The sequence below is a fragment of the Phasianus colchicus genome, chromosome 7, assembly GCF_987193195.1.
Source record: "Phasianus colchicus chromosome 7, bPhaCol1.hap1.1, whole genome shotgun sequence".
Taxonomy (NCBI): domain Eukaryota; kingdom Metazoa; phylum Chordata; class Aves; order Galliformes; family Phasianidae; genus Phasianus; species Phasianus colchicus.
In genome coordinates, this window is record NC_143442.1 from 6,936,148 (window position 1) to 6,958,030 (window position 21,883).

The window sequence follows — 21,883 nt, forward strand, 5'->3', positions numbered from 1 at the left end:
GAATCCAGAAAGCCAGGTTGCCCTGCATACTAGCTGAGCCCCAGCTATAAGCAGAGGATGCTGATGGCTGTTGGGGATCAGCACAGTCTGTGATCAGAGCTCAGCATAGGACACTCAGCTGCAAAACTCCCAGGGAAGGTAAGCCTCCTCACACACATTGCATTTAGATGTTACCCGCAGGAGTTTTTCTTCTTTCATTTGTGCAAGTAAATGCAACCATTGCCAATCCAGTTGCATTTACAAATGTGTCTATTTTCTTGAATATCTTATGGAAATGCATATGTAAGGCATTGCAAGGTGGGCTGTTGACACAAACATTAATTTTCAAAATGTGCCTAATGATTACTTGACTCTGAGAAACTTGGTGGCTAGAGGGGAGTGTGCTGGCAGGGGCAAAAAAGGGGCAGAAGGAGAAGCAAGGCTGTGTCTGGGAAGGAGCTCTCATCCTCTGCATGGCACATTGCCTTTTCTCTGCCCATCTCTGGTTTCTCTTTTCCACAAACCCATAATAGGCTGATAATTTGGCTTTTGCTAAACCTTGGATCATTCTGGTGCTAAGAGCAGGAGACAGAGCAGGGTATCCTCACTCTGTTTTTCCCAGTGATGCTTGGAAGTATTTGGGGACCATCAGATTGATATCTCTGTAACATAGGGTTGGCTTTATATATTTCAATATACTTTACTATGGGCTTTCAATAAGTGTGCAGTCGAGCTCAGCATATACTGGGTTTTCTCTACAATGTGTTTTAAGAGGAGATATAAATGTGAAGATACATTTTGATTTGTGTGTGAGTACCTTCTTCCTTGCCCAGAGTTTCCAGAATGTTTGTGAGGATGAGAGGACAGTGATAATGAAGCTGTGAAAGAAAACGGTAGAAAGACCCCGATTTGCATGTTTTTAGGATGGACAGTAGAGATTATTACAGTTGAGTTAACACATCTGACACATGCAGAGAATGAAGAATGTCTTTATCTATGGCTACCAAGTAACTGTAATAACATTAGAATTAGATTCTCCACCTTTGCAATAGATCCCAGGAATGTTTTTCTGTCCTTGCTATCACTCCATGTCTTCTTCAGTTAATGTGAGTCACCTGCAAGTGCCATATGCCTACATGAGTCAAACACCAGCAGTTGTTCTGTGTGTTCTGCTTGAGTTGTATTCATAGAAAAAACATCAAGGAATGATTCAGAAATGGTAATTACCTGTTAATGTCAGAAATTGATTAATTAAGTGCTCCAGTGTTTACTCTGCATCATTATGACTGCTAACATTTCTGGACAATTTCTTACAGCAGTGTCTTTGCTGTGTGAAGTTTATTAATGTAAATTAGATTTGACATAAACAAGACTACAGGTAATTATTTCAGGTACATATACAGATTGTGTAGGAGCAAGCTCATGAAATCTGCCCATCGTTATGCACTCAGTTTTTTTTTTTGTTTTTTTTTTTTGTTTTTTTTTTATTCTGAATGTCTGTTTTAGCTGTGTGTATAATCAATGAAAACTATATAAAGGAATATTATATAATCAAATAATATTAAGATGTTATAATAATGAAATTAGCAAGAGAGTTAGGCATAGCAAGACAAAGAGAATAAATAGGATGCTTACCCATCATGGGCTCACTCGGGAAACTCCAGTGGAGTGGATCTTCCAAAGAGAGAGAGATCCTTCCCTGCTCGAAGTCAGCTCTTAAATGGGTCTAGGAGAGGTGGAGCCAGGCTCCACCCCTTCCTGCAGCACAGGTGAATTGCTTTCACCTGTGCTCCCAGGGCTGACTCATTGCTCACCTCAGGTGATTGATCAGAGGTTCAGGCCATGACTCAGCAGTTTCCATACACTGTGTAACAAATCCCTACTGCCCTAGATAACATCAATGTTTTTTCATTTGTGAAATTTCTGAGATACAAGATTTTCTGTCACTCCAACATCTCCTTAACTTATATACAGCCATTAATAACCTTGAACAACCTGGAACTGTCACGTATGCCACTACAATGAGCCTCACTTTCTATTTTCATTTTGTATTTCACTATGTAGAGCAACTTCATCACTACACCAGGCTGGCTGCGGACAGGAGCTGCCCATGCTGGAGGTGACTGGGAGAGCAGCCTCCCAGCCTGCCCAGGAGACAAGGTCTGGGCACTGGGTGCAACCTGCTCATCCCAACTCCCACTAAAACCCCCCATCATTTTTTTGCTACTGCTCCCTGCCTGCTGTCCAGAGCGATGCCCCATGTAGTCTGCTGGAATGGCAGTCACAGCGAGTTACAGTCTGGAATAGATGGGTATCAGAGATTTGGGGATTACACCTAATAGAAAGCAAGGCCATCCACTTCTATATAGGAGGGACCTCTGTTGGTACTGTAGGACACAATATTATTCAGCCTTGGTTTCTGTTCCTGCAGTAACTGCATATGCCTGATGTATTGTTCACTGGAGCTGTTAATTGGTGTTAAAAGCTCCATGATATAGAGTGTGTCTAATAAATTCAGACTTCTCTCTTATGATATCATGCCTTTCTATTTCACGATAATTCTGGTAAATTCCAGTTAATGCTTTGTATTTGCTTTTACTGATTTCTCTAAGGGAAAGAAAATGAGCTAAAAAGCATGGATTTGACTGCTGGACAAAAATGTCCAGTTTCTTATACAACCAAGAAGAATAATTAGCTCAATATTTTGTAGAAATGACTTCTTATTCCTATTGTTTGCATAAAGTATTTTTGGTCCAGAGACATGCTAATTTTTTTTAGTAAAAGATACTGATACAAAAAAATCAACCACATTCTTTATACTTGCTCATTCCCATTCTCTTTCTCCGGTTTTAGTTACCCCTCCCTCTTTTACTTTGCCAATCTTCTCTGTCTTTGGCTTTACTCCCCACTATCTTTATATCATATCTCATTTTGTAAAATATTCCATTCTGTCAAATAAGCATTTTTAAATGGATCCCACTTTGCAATTGCTTGCCTGTTTTCTGTAAAATATTATTTTCTTCTATTTGATCATAGGGATTTGTCCTACCACTCACCTACTTAATCTTTGCCTTTATTTAATTGCCCTGAGAGAGGAAGACTGTCATACTGTTTTATAAATTGGCATTTGTCCTCTTACAGAGCTGTTTCTTAAACCATTCCGTGCTTTGAAAGTTAGGGGCCCGAGGTCTGGAACTTCTGCATTACTTTTTACCTCGATCTTAATGGCTTAGGATGCAAACACTGCAACATCTAGACAGCGGCCTCTGCTTTGTCATCTAGTTTTGGTGAGGGATCAAGTAAGATGCTGAGAAATCACATGCTTTTGATGCTGAGAAATCATACACTTTTGAATCAAAGCTGTTCTTATGGAAGACATCAGGTTTTCCTTAGGAGGAAAGGGAGATGCGTGCATCTGTTATGGGGAGGATGCAGTATTGGATTATAATGAATTTTGAAGCCTTTTATGACAACAGAACACTCACTTTTAACAAAAAGGGCTGAATTCAGCAGAGCCATACTGGTTCAGTCCAGCTGACAACTACTCTGCTATTTTTCTGTCTGAGTCTGCCATAATGCTTCCCTTTGGAAAGCAGAAGCATGTACTTTTGTCTTTTCAGTTTCACTCCTTAGTATAAGGGATAACAGCAGGGAAGCACTTGTATTCTTCCCTTCATTCTTCAGACCAGGATACATCACTGATTTAACGTAAACCTGCTGTAATGCAAGTAAACTCAATTAGGACAATTTTTAGTATTCTGGTCCCAACATTTTTTCTGTATGTGATTGCCTGAGTCTTCAGATTTGCATGTACAAAGCGACTTATTGGAAAACAGAAGGTCTTATGGGATAATGGTAAAACTAGAGCATTCTCAGATGTCACTGGTCTGCAGAGCACTCCTGTTGTTCCCAGTGCTCGTGCTTCTTTAGGGACAAGCTGGCAAAAGCTGCAGTGTGGTGAGGCTCAGTGTGCCTGGCCACCACTCCTGGGGGAGGCACCATCTCATAGCTCTGCATGCAGGGCACAGAATCTGCCCATTAACTAACAAACTTGTGCTACTTCAAGCTTTATTAAACCTCACTGTCCTTTGTGGATGGTGACATTTAATAGGGTGCAGAGCATGCACCAAGCAGCAGCTGGAGGAAAACCCAGCTGATTTTGATGAAAACAACTGGCTTCAGATGAGTTGGTAAATCAGTTTTAATCACTGCAGCTGAGATGTAATATGAACTGTTCACTGAGGCTTGAGTGATTTTAAACAATTAAGAAATTTGCTCAACACATTTATTAAAATAATCATTACTGTTTTTACCATAATGGTGTAATTCCACAGTACGTGCACAAGGACCCTTGCCAGCCTTCTGCTCCATCGCTGAAGCTCGGAATGTATGCTTTCTGTTCAGCTGTTAATAAAACTGACAATTAAAATAACGTGTTGAAATTGGGCAGGATAACAATAAATTAACACTAATGGCAGTTTAAAAGGATTTTATTTGTTTAAGCTGTACAGCTTAGCTTTTGTTGCTGTTTAACACCAGTGGTGAGCAGTCCGGCCAGGTGTAGCATTGAAAGAAGTGACAGAAAAGTATCTAATGCAAAGAGGTTTTTATCTTTTTTATGTGATTTATTTTTAGTGTGCAGATGAGTAATGCTGTGTAACAGACAGCTTACTCAAATCCTCAATTATAATGTTCTCAGACATGCAAAAAACATAGTCCAGACAAGAATACATATATATATCCTCTTGGGCTGCTGGAAGAAAGCCTATTTTCTATCAAAGGTTTATGCAGCAGAATGACAACAAAAATAAATATTTTACAAAATGTATAATATTCTCTGAAGGCACTCTCCCTAGATCTAAAGCTTTACCCCAGGGCTCCCTTCCAAGATTCTTCAAAGTTGACTTGTGTCTCTGCATTTGGTATAACAGCTCAGATCTCCCCCTCACAGGTCAATCGCATCTACTCTGTGCTTAGCTAACATCATTTCCTAATTGCAACAGTCTGCTTTTTGGCTTTCTTGTTTGATTTCTAATAACCCTCCTCTGTGAAAATACAACTTCCCTTGCTGCAGCAGACTGAGGGCACTGCAGGGCAGCTCCCTGTCTCCAGGGCTGGATGACTGCAAACACCCACAGCAACTTGTCTGTGCTTTTATCGTGTTCTTCATTCAGCATTTTTCTCTATTCCCACAATGACAAACGTCTTCCTTGGTGAAGTACAAGAACCCAAACCTATGCTGTTGTTTTATTGTCTGGTTTCAAATGTGAATATCAGAGGAGTAACAGAGCAGTGCTGCATTAGGGCCTGGGATCCTAGTAGCACTAGCAAGTGTTGGATGAGGCAGGAGAACGGGAGGTTTGAGACTCTGCAGAGCTGCCTGTGACATTTACCTTCCAGCTCTGTTTCAAAGCTGGTCTGCAGAAAGATGAAGGCTGGCCTAAACTACCCAAATTCCCCAACTTTCTGCAAATGGAGTATCTCAGCTATGTGCCCAAGGAGTATGCTGGGAGCTGCTTCAGAGCAGCAGAGCAGTGGCAGTTGGGGCAGCTACCTTATGCCCTCACAAGTGTGGGTCAAGAGTAAGAAATGCAGGGCCAGATCTAGATCCTGTCCCTGTCCCAGGATGCCCCAACCCTACAGCAGCACTTACCAGTGACCAGTGCCAGCAAAAGCTCCCAGGCACATGCTTAACTTCCAGCACGTGAGTAGCCCTATTGAATTAAGGATGTAATCAAGTGATTTGCTGGATCAACGGCTGTATCCTTAATCCTTTTCACATATTGCTAAGCTCATTAAACTCTCTTTGATACCAAGCTGTGCAAGTTCCTTAAGAGAGACAGAGAGTAAGTGTTATTTCCTTAGCTTAAATTTATCACCTCCAGCTTCTAGCAAGGGAACCTGGTGTTATGAGCCTGAGGTTGCCCTTGGGTTTGCTCTGCAACAATGGATGGGAAAATACCCTATGTGCTGTGTAACTGTTGATACCCTGCCCAGCACAGCAGCGTGAATATTCCAGCACAAATACCCACGTAACCAACCCAAATACTGAATAGTGCATCCCCGACCTCAGTGGAGATACTTCATTTCCTTTGTCTGACCTTTTTCCTGGCAGTCATAACGAAGTAAAGTAGGGAGGGAATACAGAACAATTGAGCGTTGCAAAGCTTGATGTTTTGTTCTGTCAAAAAAAACTGCTTAGGTGTATGTGTAGGCTCATGGCTCAGCTTGGTACTCTTGCAAAGCGATTCTCTGATGCTCTCTAAATTCTCTAAATCAGATGAGCTGGTATGTGATATTTGCAAAGCAAATCTTCCTGGATGCCAGAATCTATGCATGTGCTAGAAAGATTTTCTATTCGAGTTAAACTTATTACAGCAAAATATTTTTTTTCCTTAAAACAGTGTAGTTATGTGACATCACAGGTGATGACACTGTAATTTTTCAGATGTGAGATAACCGTGCTGCCCAAATCTTGCAAGGTGCAAATTTGCACGTGACAGGGCTCCAAGGAAGCTACAAAATATTTGTATTGCCCCTCAATGTGATCTGTTGGATACTGAAAAGTGTCAGCACTTTACTAAACTATAGATATAGTCCTTCTGAAAAAGCGTGAGTACTGTGCTTTTGTTTTTTCTTGTCCAGATTTTGTGTTTTCACTGAACATGCCAAGTCATTTTAAATCATAGAGCCATACAATGGTTTGGGTTGGAAGGGACCTTTAAGATCATCTAGTTCCAACCCCCATGCTATAGGTAGGAACACCTTTCTCTTCAGAGTTGCTCTCAAGCCATTCTCTGCCCAACCTGTATCTCTGCTTGGGATTGCCCTACCCAGGTGCAGGACCTTGCACTTGGCCTTGTTAAATTTCATGAGGTTGGCATGGGCCCACCTCTCAAGCCTGTCTAGGTCTGGATAGCATTCCATCCCTCTATCACAGAGATTAAAAAAAAAATCACAAAGTTGCTCTAAATCTCAGATCACTCTGTCCATCATGTTGACAAAACAGTAATACTGGCTTCCAGATTGGAATTTGCAGAATTTGGCTTATTGGGACAGCTGGTAACAGAAAAGAACAGAAACCTGGACTTAAGAAAAGTGGCCTTGCCTTGAGCAGATGGCTTGCTTGGGACATGGCTGGCACGTTAATGTGCCAGAGAAGCATAGGAGAAAGGAAGCACTTCCAATCACAGTATTTATATCAAATCACAGCTGATTTTTTTTTTATAACACTTTTGCACACTGTCAGCTTTATGTACTCATGAGCTGCAGGTCTTCAAAGAGAAATGGAGTAATATTTCTGATTCGCCACAGGAAAAACCTGACATGAAGGCAGGAATCACACAGTATGACTGCATAGCTTTTCTTTTTTTTTCCAATTGTCTTCATTTTTTTGGCCATATTTTTCAGAAAATTGCTTCAGAATGAGTTTTTTATATTATCATGGCAGAATTATGCAGAATAAAACTGCTGATCTTATCTTTGCCTATGGGGCAAAGTGCACTGATGAATAAGTCAGGAATATTGTTTAATATTACATTAAAAAGACATAAAGTTATTAATAATAATTTATACCAGATTAAATGTAGTAAAAAATGTTAAAAAAAAAAAAAAAGACAGCTTGTTTTAAAGGATTTGAGACTATTTCAGTACAGCACCATTTTTCTGAACTGCAGTGTGTGTTGCAGAATGAGTTTACTTGCAGTGGCTCAGAAGCAGCTTGCTGCCTAGTTCCCATTGTATGCTCTGAGTAAAACACAACCCAGTTGATTAACAGGAGAGGCCAATCGTATGCTGAAACCAGTTTCTAGTCTTAACATCACCAGTATAAAAACTGTGTTAAGAAGCTCATGGCATTTCTTAAGGTTTACAGTACTTAATGTTTCTGCAAATACCATCTAAAAATATATCTATCTACAGCAGATTAAAATTTATGGGGCAAGCCTTGAGACTGATGCAAAACTGTACAACTCTCAGAGGATTTCAAGCAACACAGGCCTGTAACAAATGATGGCAAGTGCATTGGCACAGGTCCCCAGGAGCAGGGACTTAACTCTTGCTTTCTTCACAGATCTGTGCACTGTGACAACCTTTGGGGAACATCTCTCAGTCAGAGTCAGCCTTCAGTCCCTGGGGGCAGACCCTTTAGCAGGCTTTGTTGTGATAGGACCAGGAAAAATGGTTTCAAACTAACAGAGGAGAGATTTAGCTTGGATATAAGGTAAAAGATCTTTATGATGAGGGCGGTGAGGCACTGGAATAGGTTGCCCAGAGACGTGGTTGACACCCCGTCCTTGAAGGCACTCCAGGTGCCTTCACCTGATGCACCTGATGGAGCTGTAGACAGCCCTGTTCATTGCAGGGGAGTTGAACCAGATGGCCTTTAGGGGTTCCTTCCAACTCAAACAGTTCTATGATTCTATGAAACACTAGCTGAAATCTCATGCCACCCTGCCAGTGGATTCCCCACCACTGGTCAAAAGATACGGCCTGCCCTGTGCTGTGCTGCTGCCAGAGGTATGAGGAGGCCCTGTCTGGGACCACCTCCCATGGGAGAGCTCACAGGCCCTGTGATAGTGTGCCTTGGCTGCTCTCCATCAGAATTGTGCTTCTGAGCACCACTCATCTGCTTGCAGCTTGCCCTGGTGGGCTTGCGTACACAGGAATATTTTTCATTGATTGTATGTCTCAGATATTTCATTACTTTGTACACTACTTTATACACAGTATTAAAAGTTTTATGAGATTACAAGAAATATTATACGACTGCCTGGTAGTGTTACCCAATCACTTAGAACAGTTTCAGTCCTGAAAAATGGAAATGTGTGTTTCTGTATAAATTATGGTCATTAAAATCAGCTAACATTTATCTTCAGCCTGAGAAGACATGATGATGTACTGTCCCTGGGGTAGCTGTCTCATATTCCTGATTATAAAGATAAATGCTTAAGAATACCCAGCTACTTTGCAATAAAAAAAACATATTTGCACACCAAATAAATAGTAATAGTATTGAAACAACTCTTAATACAAACAGCAACCCCACAGAGTGGTTTTGTGATAAGCCCAAAGCTTAAGATAAGTCCAAAAAAATTGGAGCTATAAAACCAAAACTTTTGTCTCCAGAAATGGAAGATGGATTCTTTCCTGTATAGTGCTTCAATCCTTGTTATTTTCTGAAGTCTGAGGTTTTAAACATATATATTTTTTGTGAGCTATTTCAAGAGAGTTATGTTATTACTGATAGGTTTTCAGAATAATAGTGATGCTGTGTTGGTACGAATGTCATATGAATATATCATATTATATCACGTGTTATTTTGTTGCTTCATTCTGAAATATTTTCCATGAAAAACACTGAATTTGCCTTTCCCCTGGAGATAAAGTGGTATATTTCTGTTACTGACATATTTCTCTGCTGATCATCTCTTTGCATTGAGTTTAAAGAACAGGCTTCAATTTTAAAAAGTCCAAATTGTTCATCTGATTATTATCATTTATCAGAAGTTCAGTCTAGACACAAATACAGTAACTTTCATTTAGCCTGATATTGCAAGCTAAACTATCTGCAAAAGTTGAACTGGAAAACGATACAGGAGTTGAATTATAGTTTTATTTTCAAACAGAGTACATGGTATAATATTTTTCACGCTAGCCACAAAATAAATATTTGAGTCAAATATACAGTAAGTATTCAGTTCACTTTGATATATAGCCGAAGTAAACAAAATTCACACCAAAATAATGATGGCACCAAAACGATGATGAAATGTTATTTTTCTGTTTGGATCCAACATATATAATTCTGGGCTTAGAACATGAATTTGTATTTATACGTACCCTAATTTATTTGTGCTAGTTGCATATCCTCACTGCTGTTTGTCTTCCCCGTAGATAATCTCCGAAAACAGCATTGGGCTGCTACCTACTCATTTGGAATGAATACAGATTTGATTTTAATCTAGATCTTTCATCACTGGGACTTTTGCACACATGGAATAACACTGGGTCCAAAATGAAAATGGACCCCACAAGCTGACTGTTTTTTACTCAAACGTTTACAAATGCTTTGAACACTGAAGAAGTAACCTTTTCATCTTTTTTTCATTTAGGAGTATATGGACTCAAACAAATACATAGAGCATCTAGTTACTCAGCTAGAGGAACAACGCTGGAATTTATGGAGGCAAGTACTATATACAAACATATTTATTGATGTAGTTCCGTTGGAAGAAATACTCCACTCCATAGTCCTTGATTTCAAACAAATAGTTGGATATTGAATTTCTGCACTATTAATGTCTCTTCAGCAAATCTTACCTAAATGGAACAACTCAGAAAGGCATCACACAGCAGTTCAACTTTGCTAATCAGAGCAGATAAATACATACACAGTTTTCCCCATGTTCTGTTTTTGGAACACTGGATGCTAACTGTACTTCAGTTTCCTTTAATTGGTCTGACTTTATCAAATGGTGGGATATTCTTGAGTGTAAGCATTTTCTCCAGATAGCACATACAATGTAGCCAACAAAAAAATCACAGTAGAACAGTTTGAGAATTTGAGAGTTTTGAAAATCAAATATACAAAGTTTTATAATTTTGCAGTACTCTTGATAGTCCAGAATTTTCTGTTTCTTTTATGTTCATGTTGCTTAGTGGAGGTTGTCCAGATTTAGCTGTGATTTCACAAAGAAGCAATTTCCATACGCTGATGTAAAACTAGTGGGCGTTTCTATTCTGTCCTACAGCAAATGTGGTAGCAGCACCAGCTGAAGTTTGTGTGAAAATTTGTGTTCCTCTGGTAGGATGATTATAAAACCTCACAAAACTGTGCATGCATCCAGTCTAACAAATGTTATTTACTCTCATGGGTAGATCATCAGCTCTCTTGCAAAAAGGTGCTTACCTCATTGCAGGCACAACAGCAATTTTATTAAGCACTTTACTACGGTAGTTTTGGTGCTGCTGATGCCTTGTTAGGTAGGACAAACAGTCGTGCGCCTTTTAAAATGTATCAAGTGCCATTCCAGCAGTTGGCACAGGTATTTTAGATTCTCTAAGTACACTGTTCTCTAACTGTTTCTCAGGGCTATTCTAATGTAAGATGGTAAAGAGAGCTGAGAAATTACCTGAACTTCAGAAGTCTCTTTCCCTTAATGAACTGGTTATTGCTTTATCATTTTTAAATTCAATCTTCCAGAATTTTAATTTGTATAGAGTTGTTTTTATTCTCACAGCTGATATAAAAAGATCTATGACAGCACTTTGCAGTATGTTCTTGTACTTTATATTTACTTAAGAACTCAATATCTCATGATAAAATGCTCAGTATCTCATATCTTTATAGTTTGTGCTAGATTTGTGTCTGGAATGATGTTTAATACAGAGCACGTGGAACAATAGCAGAGATGAAACAAATTCAGCATTCTCGATCCATACATTTTTTAATTGGCATATTTAATTTGGCTTTTTTTTTCTAAAGACATAGAAATGATGACAATTTCTATTAATATATAGTCAAATATAAATTAATCTTCATAGATTAATTTAATCTTTATAGATTAAAACCCAATTCAAGTTAGTTATGATCAAGGGAAGAAATAATGATCTGTCTGATTTTTCAGTTGAATGCCTCTCATGTACAGAAAAAGTAGGCTTCCAAATGACAGTGCTACTTAGTATGCATCTCACAAACTTCCTGTCCTGTAGGATGTAAAGTAGTATTACAGCATTTGCAGCATTTGCAATATGAGTTTAGTCTTTTTCAAAGTAAATATTTGGAAGTTTGTGTAATTCATGCTTTCTTTTTTTTTTTTTTCTTTTTAGTATTAAAAATAACTGGTACTAAAATATAACTGTGTTTAAAATCTAGGTATCTGGGAAATTCTGTTTGTGAGAATGAAGGTAATAACATTATATGTGAAACACATTGTAGTGGTTAAATAGAAATTAAAAATAAGAAGTTGAAAGATGAAAATGTCTTTGAAAAATAGCAGAGAACAAATTTATTTATTATGAACGGACATTCAGTTGTGGTCTGAAAATAAGGGGTTCTTGGAAAAATCATGAGTGTAATTTATTTGTAATATTTATATTTAATATTATTTTATGGGATGTTGGCAGAAAAAGTCAAGACTTACAGTGAGCCCTGTGAACCCTTCTGGTTTTTGCCAGTTGTCTTTGAACACTGTATTTCTCTCTTTTAAATCTATAATATGTTTCGTGGCGAGGATTATGCTAATAGCTCCCACTACGCAGGGGCAGGAAGGGGCTGTCTATAGCCAGGCAGATGTCCCAATAAATCAGCATAGACCTCTTCTCAGACTTCATTATGCTTCTGATTTGTGACTACCACAGTTTTAACCTGGTGGGTCACTGGGCACTGAACCTCACACTGACCGATAACCCCTGCTTTACTCTAGGCGGGCTAATAAAAAGAGCAGACACAAATCCTGAACGCTGAGCTCCTTCAGTGTTCCTTACAGCCTGGGCAGATTTAAAGCACCCAGGCTGAGACGGGGCAGGCTAAAGCCGATGTCATGGTGTGCATATCAATTTTACATTTCCTTTACATTTCCAATTGTACAATGGGACCCTAAAAGATTTGGGGGCAAAGACTTCTTTTCATTTCAGAGGACTACTGTTTATACATGGTAAAAGCATCTGCTGTTGAGCTTTTATTGCTGAAGTTGCAGCCCCCAGTGGGTTAGGTCACGTTTTATTGCTATCTGCTAAAAGAGACCTCTGGCCCAGCCTCACAGATCCTGTCCTTATAGACCTTCACTAGGCCACTAGTGGAGGTTCTTCACTATTATGTGGATATGAAGGTTTTCTTAACAGCTTTTCTTATGCTGAGGATCCTACAGTAATTATTTGCAAATGAAGAATAATGAAAGAGGCAGCATACTTAACTGGTCAGTGGTTCCCCCATTTCGCTAGCTTGTTTGAACAAAATAAACTCATTTGATGTGAGACAAATTCCACTTCCGTCCATGTAAATCACCAACATTTATCGTTGGAGTTACATTAATAATGTACATCTCTGTATCAGCTTGAACCACAGCACTGTGTTACTTTAGATTTCTCTGCCTTGTCTTGTCCGGAAATAACTTCAAATAGGACAGAAAAGGGTCAGTGGTGGGTAATTCCCCTGCAGTGGTATTTCTCATATACTCATCTAGTGCTCTTTCTAATTCAGCTGACCTGCATTACTCTGTATAATTCTTAATAGCAGAATCAGATGAAGAAACAATGTGAGAGGCAGAAATTTGCTCCTGCAGCCTTTGTAATTGACCTTGACAGTAGATCATAATTTTTAATTCTTGACACTTGAGCCAATGGCAGCAATTATTGGTTCTATTAGCAGAAGAAAGGATTTAAGCACAAGATGCTTGTCACAATATGCAAGGATCAGGTCCTGCTCTTAACTTTCAAGGGAATTTTGCCACTATGCTGCTGGAACCAGTTCCAAACCTTTAGTCTATGTTGATGAAAGCATTAGGATATACTGCATTTCAGACATGACAATCATAAAATAAATGAAGGATCAACAGCACTTTATTACCATAAAGAAAAACACAGAGGGGAAGAGCCACAAAATATCACCAACTTCATGTTTTCAAAACAGTTTTCTAAATAGATTTGCTCTGCTTTCATCTCCAGCATTAGCATGCTTCTATACTCCTGGGTTTAATGCCTGTATACTAAAGAGGTGCCAAGTATTAAACAGGTTGCTTTTGCTGTAATCACAAACTTCCATTGGGAGACCATAATTGCTAACAAGCAACATAGCTCTGTGAGAATTCTTCATGGTGAGCACAGATTAAAATAACAACTGTGATTAGGTTTAAACTGCTTGACTAGAAAAAGACTAATCTTAGGGGAATAAGTTGCATGGCAAAGAAATGAAAAACCCTGTGTATAATATTCCAGTAATGAAGGCTATGAAAAAACCAAATGCTACCCCAGCTAAATAAGGTTGTACTCTGCTCAAATATCTTTTCCTTGTCAGGAACTTAGCAACTTGGCCAGGGTGGAAATAAGGTCAAGCAACAGATCTTGGGGCTGCAACCCTATTTCAACCTGTACTGGAAGCTTCTGAGCAACAGAAGTTGCCTCTGGTCTGTATGTCACCTGAATTAAAGACTGCATGCAGATCTTGCCAAATTGCTGCTGTAGCCCATGAGCAGCAGAGATTGGGTTGGTTTGTAAGAGGAAGTTTCCTTCCCCTTTGCCACTTGGTTTTCAGTCCCCCGTCCTGCCACGCCATCTTACCAGTATTGGTAAAGTAAGGAAAAAGGTGTTTTGTGCTATTAGCCATTAGCAACTGCCTTCCCTCTTTGTTGGTGTTTTTGGTTATTTTTGTTGGGTTTTGATTTTGTTACATCCCTAGAAAACAGGTGAATTTAGTATGATAATAGATTTGTAAAATCCCCCCAAACACTGATGTCCTTCTTTCAGGAAATCCATAGTGGTAGGAGGTGAGGCTGGCAGGGACAGAGCAGAATTCAGTCACTACAGCAGCTTAGATGTTTCCAACTATAATTACATTATCACATATTTGTTCTCAAGAAGTTGGGCTTCTGAGACATGTAAAAAAAATCACAATATATGGATAGCAAGAACATAATGCTATTGAGTTGTCTAATAGATGTTGGCAGTACTGCTTCAGATATGGACTGCTACCAAGATGAACATTTGAATATGCATATTAGGAGACAGCCAATTAATAACACATCCAATTTTTGGCCAAAGGTGGCTTTCTTTAGATGAGTGTAAACTTGGATGGTTCAGTGAGCAGTGCATGTGAGCTACCAGGCCACAAAAAGCACTGCCATTGTACTAGCTATAAATGAAAGACTCACTTCTTTTGAATCCCTGTACAAGGTCTGTGTCAGCCCACGGTGCTCACCAATACTTTTCCATGATGGAACTAGATGAGGGTACTGTGAATAACTAATAGGTAGAAAAGCAGGCATTATACTTTTGGCCTTATACATAATATTTTTTGCAGAATCCCACTAATCAGGCTTCTTTTTTTTTTTTTTTTTTTTTTTTTTTTTGGTGGTGGTGGTGGTGGTATTTGATAAACTGTGGTATATGAGAAATAGGACTTGGGATGATTTGAGCATTATACATTTGTGAAAAGTATTAATTCTGGAGACTGCATCTCAGCCTGTTCTTAATCTGAGAAAACTGCCATTAGCAGTGCACCTCAGTTCTGTATGAGTCAGGGGTGAAGTGTCAAGCCTCCGTTACCGAAGTCATTACAGAAAGGATTTAGAAGCATTTGAATACAAAATCATCTTGATAGAAGCAAGTATCTGGCTATCTATGCTAAACTGCCCAAATTATAGAATTGCAGACAAAAGATGGAATAATGTTCTCCAAAAAGTATCTCAGCATGCTCATGTTTATGAAATGAAATAAATTAACCAAAGTTAAATTAAAAATGTTAATAACATTCTGTAATTAATTAGGGACTGGGATATTTTTGCACAGATGTACGCTTGTCTTAATAGCACAACTGCCTGAACCATGAATTGATTTGTTTCTCTTAAATTAAAAAATAGAAAGCCTGGAGCAAAATATATTCGTTAGATACATTTGGTAGAATAAGGATCACAAATGTTCCCTACTAAGTTGAAAGGAAAGAAAAACTCCAGCAGGGAAGTATGAAGAAGGCCTACTTGACATATGGATATTTGTTAAAAGCAAAATGCATGAACAGCCCAGAGTAAATTAGGTCCTCATTGATATGCTGGGAAATGAAACATATAATCCTGGCACGGCTCTCTGTTTGTTTTACTTTTCTGTAAAAATGAACTCTTTTGTGTATGCAGACACACCTGTTACTTCGGTGGCTATGTGGGGTTAGAAACAAGAACCACTTTGGGCTGATCTTCCCCACCGGCAGGTTTGCTCCTGTGCCCCAGCCTGGTGCAGGTGGTAGCACCGCGCACATCGCTAGGGACGGCCACGTGCTGGTGCCAAACTGCAGCCCAGCTCTCAGTTATGAATCCAAATAACAGATCAAAACACCAGCCTGCTGGAAACAAATAGCAATTAGCTACTGTTGTTACTCAGAGTTTATCCAGTTAGAGTTTAAAAATCACACATCTCCAAATGTAAGCGTCTCCATAGGCTGTTTTTATTATTTCATACTGAATACAGTCTTCTGATCCAACTAGTGGCTAGACAAAGCCACGCTTACCCATGTTGAATCTTATTTGACTCGTCAGATATTTCCAATGGCTTCACTGAAATTATTAACAGAGCAAGGAGTAATGTGTATATGTGACAGTGACGTTGCCCTGAAGTGTTCCCTGTGACCCAGCAGCAGCAGCACCCGCACACTGCAACTTGGTTTCCTCTTTTGTAGAGGAAAATCCTTGGATTTACATCAAGGTAACAAAGTAGGAATTTGCGCTGCTATAAAACCAGAATTTTTAGAGGTATTTTAGAAATGAGTTCTGCACGGATGCAGGCTGTGATATGGGAACCTTGGCAAGAGGATCTTGCTGGGTGTCTGCGATGGGTGTACACAGGCACAGAAAAAATGGACAATTTATGAATCCATTACTTTTAAAGGAATGCAACGTCACTGACCTCTTTCACTAATAAAACAGCCAGAAAAGGACAGTGCTGATGGCAGCATTAGAAGAGGCCACTGGGAAAATGCACATGCAGTCATGCAAGCCAGGTTAGCAGCTTTTCTTGCAAATTAGTCCCACTTGTGCAAAAGGAAAGTTAAATAATCACATTTAGCATTTCTACTTCATTCGGTAATGCTCAACCGTTCTTATTTCTTGTAAATTACATTAAAGTAAGACTTTACAGCCCCATGTGAGAACAAGGCCTTATTGTTCCAGTCCCTACACAAAGTGAGATGTGGTTTTCATCTCCTCAGACCAAAGGATGAAACCAAGAATAACACAGCTTCCTTTTTACGGAGAAAAGTAAAGTTGTGATTATACAAAGTAACGAAGCTTATAGGAGAGATCTGTGTCTAAACTGGGAGCTGAGCAGAGTTGCTGCGTCCCAGTTTGGTATTAATAAGACTGCATTCCTCATGTCACAGCACCACGTGTAGTCAGCCTGCTCACTGCTATCTGGGGAATGAAGTTCCTACAGCACTGCCTAAATCTTTAACAGGTTTTGCTGCTTAATACAGGCTCTGTGACAGCCCTGTCCTGTGCTCTGCAGCAGGAGAGCATTTTCCTGTAGCTGTGGTTCACAGCACGGTTAGGTGTGGAAGAAGAGCACTGCTCTTGTCCTTGGCCCCGTTCCACAGTATGAAAGTCCATTGCAAAGGATCTTTGTCAGCAGATAGCATTTGCAAGGGGAGAAGGAGGGCTCTGCCCGGTTCCCTTGAGACTGTTCATTGTAACATATATTGATGCTTCTGTGCTGGCACTAAGGATCTTTATTACAGACAAAACAATGGATGTGGATGTGTGTCTCATCCAGCGAGGCCTTTTAAAGGATTAAAACTGCTTTAGTTGAGAGCAGGGCACCTGTGCAGCAGAAACAATCCTGTGACCTGTCTCTTCCCATTATTTAACAGGTGAAGTGTGCCCTGACCTCTCACTGCTCTCTTCCTGCTGTCCCCCCAGGCGCTGTGGGTGCTGCATGGCTCCATATGCTCTGGGAGCATTTTTGTAGAAATTCAGTTCTGTAGCTGCACACTCACCTGATCTCTTGGTTAGCTCTGGTGTTGACTGTAAGCAGGCAGGAAGAGCCTGGCGAGGTACCTTGCTACTTTCTGAAAGTCATCTTAAATTCTGCAGGGTTTGGCTGCTCTCCTGTTTGCAGACATTGCAAAGACACAGAGTATGCTTGCTTTCTTACGTTAGCCAACTATTTTTTTCATTGCTTTATTCGTTAGTAACAGGGCACTGCTATGTCAGTAGTAACCCATACTCTGGGATAGGGCCCATTTGCACATTATTTTTTTTCTAATCAGGAATTAATTCAAACATATTCTGCTGTAGGGAAAATATCATGCATTTACAGCATAAGCCTGTATAAACATTATTGTAATGGGTTCCGCTAGGGACAAGGTTTCACATATAAGGCAGTATTCATTAGATATTAAAGACCTGAGCATATTTTTTTCCTACTTAAATCAGCATGGCTCAGAATTTGCAAACTCTTGCTTATGTAGCTATTCCTCTGAGATTTTGGAAAAAGAATAACAGCTTGCAAAATACAGTCCTCTTGGTTTTATTACCACCTGATTAGCTAGGCAGAGTCTAGAAAGTGTAACTTAAATAAGCACACACACACAAAAAAATTAGAAAACCAGATTAATCTCCAGCAAAGCTTGGCAGTAAGAAGACACCAGCTTTGGCAGGATACTTAGTTTACTGCAATTTATGTAGCACCTTTGAAAACAGTGGAGAAATAACCTGACCTGCCTTCCTGAGTTGCCAGGACAGGCACGTGCCTGTGCTGCCCAGTCCTGGAAGGAGCTTGCCTCTAATTTGAGGCTACTCCAAACTTCTCCCTTCAGGTGCATTCCTGATAATGCCATAATAAAACAAGTACCATTTTCTGTTCATTTCAGTAGAAGCAGATTCTTAGTCCTCTACCAGGCAATCTGAGAGCCTCTTAAGCCCTGTGGAGCAGCACACATGTAAGGTGTGGTTCCTGTTAGGCTTCCTACATTTTTATCATCTTCCATTCTTCCTGGCTGGGGAAGAGAGATCAAATGCAAAGGAAGAACCCATCTTCCTGCAAGGCCCTGAGAGACAGTGATCCAGAAACACTGATGAAAGCTGTAAGCACTCTGAATCTGTCTTCTCTTGTTGTCTAATAACACTACTACAAATGCAGAAGTGGCCAAGCACTGCTCTGCAGCCAATGCTAAGCATATCAGGAGTTCTTTCCACCTTTCTTCTGCAGCATGGAAATGTGCAAATGGCAGCACTTGAGCCTTTCTTCTGACATTCAAGACATACACAGAATTCCCATGTAGGATCTGAATTCTGAATTTCCACTGACATCAATAGAAAACTAAGACTGTATCTGGCAAAGGCTGAAGGGAAAACTGTCTGTAAGTGCTGCCAATTGTGTCATTTCTCAAATACGAGCATTGTAGTTGTAGTATCACTCCAAAGCAGCGGTGAGCAAAGTCATGAATGTTGTTTGAAGAACAGTGCATTGTCTAAAGACATCTACACTAGATGAAGTTACACAGGCCTAGGGACAAGCAGTAATGATTTGGAACATGTGCTTACTGCTGTGTATGAAACTCAGATATTATTAATGAGACACAGAAGAACAGTGTCTTGACTATGAGAAACATTAGCTCAATAAGCATAAAAAAAAACTTTAAAATGTTAATTACAGCTTCAAATAATAGAAAAATACTGGTTCTTTTTAATTGGGAGGCCAATTCCATTGCTCTTGATTTCAGTAGATGTAAACTCACTCCTGAAAATAATGAAAGAACTGGAAATTTTTTTTTTTCATTCCAGGAGTCCTGGCTAATCTAGCATACCTGAAAGTTCATTCTAATGACCTAAAACATGTGGATCTCACTAGGAATTTAAGCTGGTCCTTAAATAAAAGCTTTCTATTCAATAATTTACATCTGACAGAAAGATGTGTTGACTGGACTAGAGCAGCACTGTAAGATTTGCTGTATCAGACAGGGAAGGACCGAGAGTGATCCTCCCACGTGGCGAATAGTGGCTGCAGTTTGGGTTCTCCAGAGTGCATTGGAAAGGGTGCACTGGAGCTGGGAGAGATCAGTGCAGGGCAGAGAAGGGTACCCAGAAGCATGGGATGACAGAGCTCTCATTCATGGAACAACGAGGGCTCTCCAGCCTGAAAATGGAGTACCTTAGGCAGGGGAAAAGCAGTTCTGAAAACAGGAGCTGTGTGGCAGAGCAGCATCTGCTGGTTCCTTCAATGCAAGAAATACAAAGTATCAGATACAACTAACAGGTGGGGTGTCAAACAAAAAAGATTTTTCACGCAATATGTAATCAAGCTTGAGAGCATCTGCAATGGGATAGTGCATATTATAAGGGTGTACAAGGGTTCAGCTGGAGGCTGGACAAAGTCATGGCAGATTACTGCTGAGAAGTACTGCATGCAGAGGGCTGGGAAGTCCTGAGCTCCCCAGTGGTCTCACCACGGAAAAGCAGTTTATCCTTCCCTGGACACCCAGGTTTTGTGCTCATCAGAGAAATGATGTGAGCTGCACGGCCCCTTCGGCCAGATCCAGTGCTGCCTCTGCCATGTCTCCTATGTCTCAGAACTCACAGCCCCTGCAGCTCCCATTGCTGATTACAGAGGAATCAGAGCAGGCGATTTGGATTGATTGTGCAAGCAATACGTATTACAGTGTGACTGAATTTTATTGGAATGTTGTTATTCCTACTTAAACAGAACATCAGCATATTTTAAACTCAGTAATTAAAATCAACTCTTGGGAGAGCTGTTGAAGGTGTTTCCCTGCACAACAAAGCAATTAAACACATCAAGAGGCATTACTTCAGTGCTGTGTGACTGCTACAGGATCCTGGCTTAAGCCATGACAACCTCATTCTAATGGAGAGTCAGAATCCATTTGGAGAACCCAAATCAAGGGGAGTTAGGGACCTTTCGTCTACCATTCTGCCTGGCTCACTTCTCACATTGCTTGCCAGCTTTCTTTCAGAGAGTGTTGTAGTATTTCAGAACTGAAGTCATAGCTAAATCATTCCTCCAGTACTTTTCTCACCTCTCATTAGCATGTACAGCTCTGGCCTCCAGTCAGTGTCACGAGGAGCATGAACTCTGCATCCTATGTGTCCTACACTCTCATTTCCATCCCATCAGGTTTCTCCCTTCTTGTTTGTAAGACCCTGACCTTCTCCAGTTAAACCAGAAGATCCTACTCATGCTCTCTCTGTCTCTACGCTTGGATTCTCTTAAGTGCAAAATGTCTACAAATTCCCCATCGCATCCAAAAATAGAACTGGAGAATCATAGAGTATCCCAACTTTGAATTCATCCCTAAGGATCATTGAGTCCAACTCCTGAAATAGCACTGATGCGATCGATCTGTCTGCTGGACCACGATGGCCACACAACTCTTTGACCTCAGACCGACGAGGCGGGCTCTCCAGGAGCATTCTTCCCCAGCACAGCAGGATTTACGAGGCAAGCCAGCCGGCCAGACCCAACGGTGCGCGGCCCCGCGCTGCCCTCTCCGCAGGCCGTGCCTCCTTCCCACGCTTCCGACGGCCCCGAGGCGGCACCGCCGCTCGGGGAGCGCCGCGGGCCGGGCTGCGCGGCGCTGCCCCCGGGGGATTTCGGCGGCGGTAGAGCCTCGCGCGGGGCGGCCCCGGCCCGGGACGAGCCGCCGGCCCCGGCCCCGCCGCCGCAGACAATGGCCGCCCTCGCCCGACCCCCCCCCCGCAACCCCCTCCCCGCCGCGGCGAGCCCCTGCTGCCGCCGCACGGTTGCCGGAGCCATTCAGTCGCGGCCGATCGCGACCGCGGCAGATGGGCAGGATCTGACGGCCCGGTGCTCCGCGGCTGCCCGGGGCCGGGGCGGGCGGCTCGGGCGGAGCCCCCCCTCGCCCCCCGCGCGAAGTGCCGCCCCCGCATGCCGAGCGTCCCGCGGCCGCGGAGGGAGCGGGGCGCTCCGCAGCGCGACAAAGCGGAGGAGGCGCGCGGCGGCCGGCGGCGGGGGGCAGCCCGGGGGGGCGCGGCCCCGCTCCGCTCGTCGAGGCGGCGGCCGGCGCTGCGCTCCCCGGGCCCGGCGCGGGCCGCCCCCGGCCGCCGCAGCATGCCCCGCCGGGCAGCAGGTAAGGCGCCCGCCTCGCCCCGCCTCGCCTCCTTCACCTGCCCGCCGCGCCGCCGCCTCCCTTCCCCCGGCAGCCCCTCGCCTTCCCCGGGACCGG

The 21,883-nt window shown here is 41.6% G+C and overlaps 1 protein-coding gene across 1 annotated transcript in view; it reads left to right on the forward strand.

Annotated features, from left to right (window-relative positions):
- Positions 1 to 21,883, forward strand: part of NCKAP5 (NCK associated protein 5) — a 442,999-nt gene that overhangs the window by 204,835 nt on the left and 216,281 nt on the right. Inside the window, exon 4 of the mRNA XM_090143560.1 lies at positions 10,092 to 10,169. Coding sequence (XP_089999686.1) covers positions 10,092 to 10,169 — 78 coding nt within the window. The remainder of the gene's footprint in view (positions 1 to 10,091; positions 10,170 to 21,883) is intronic.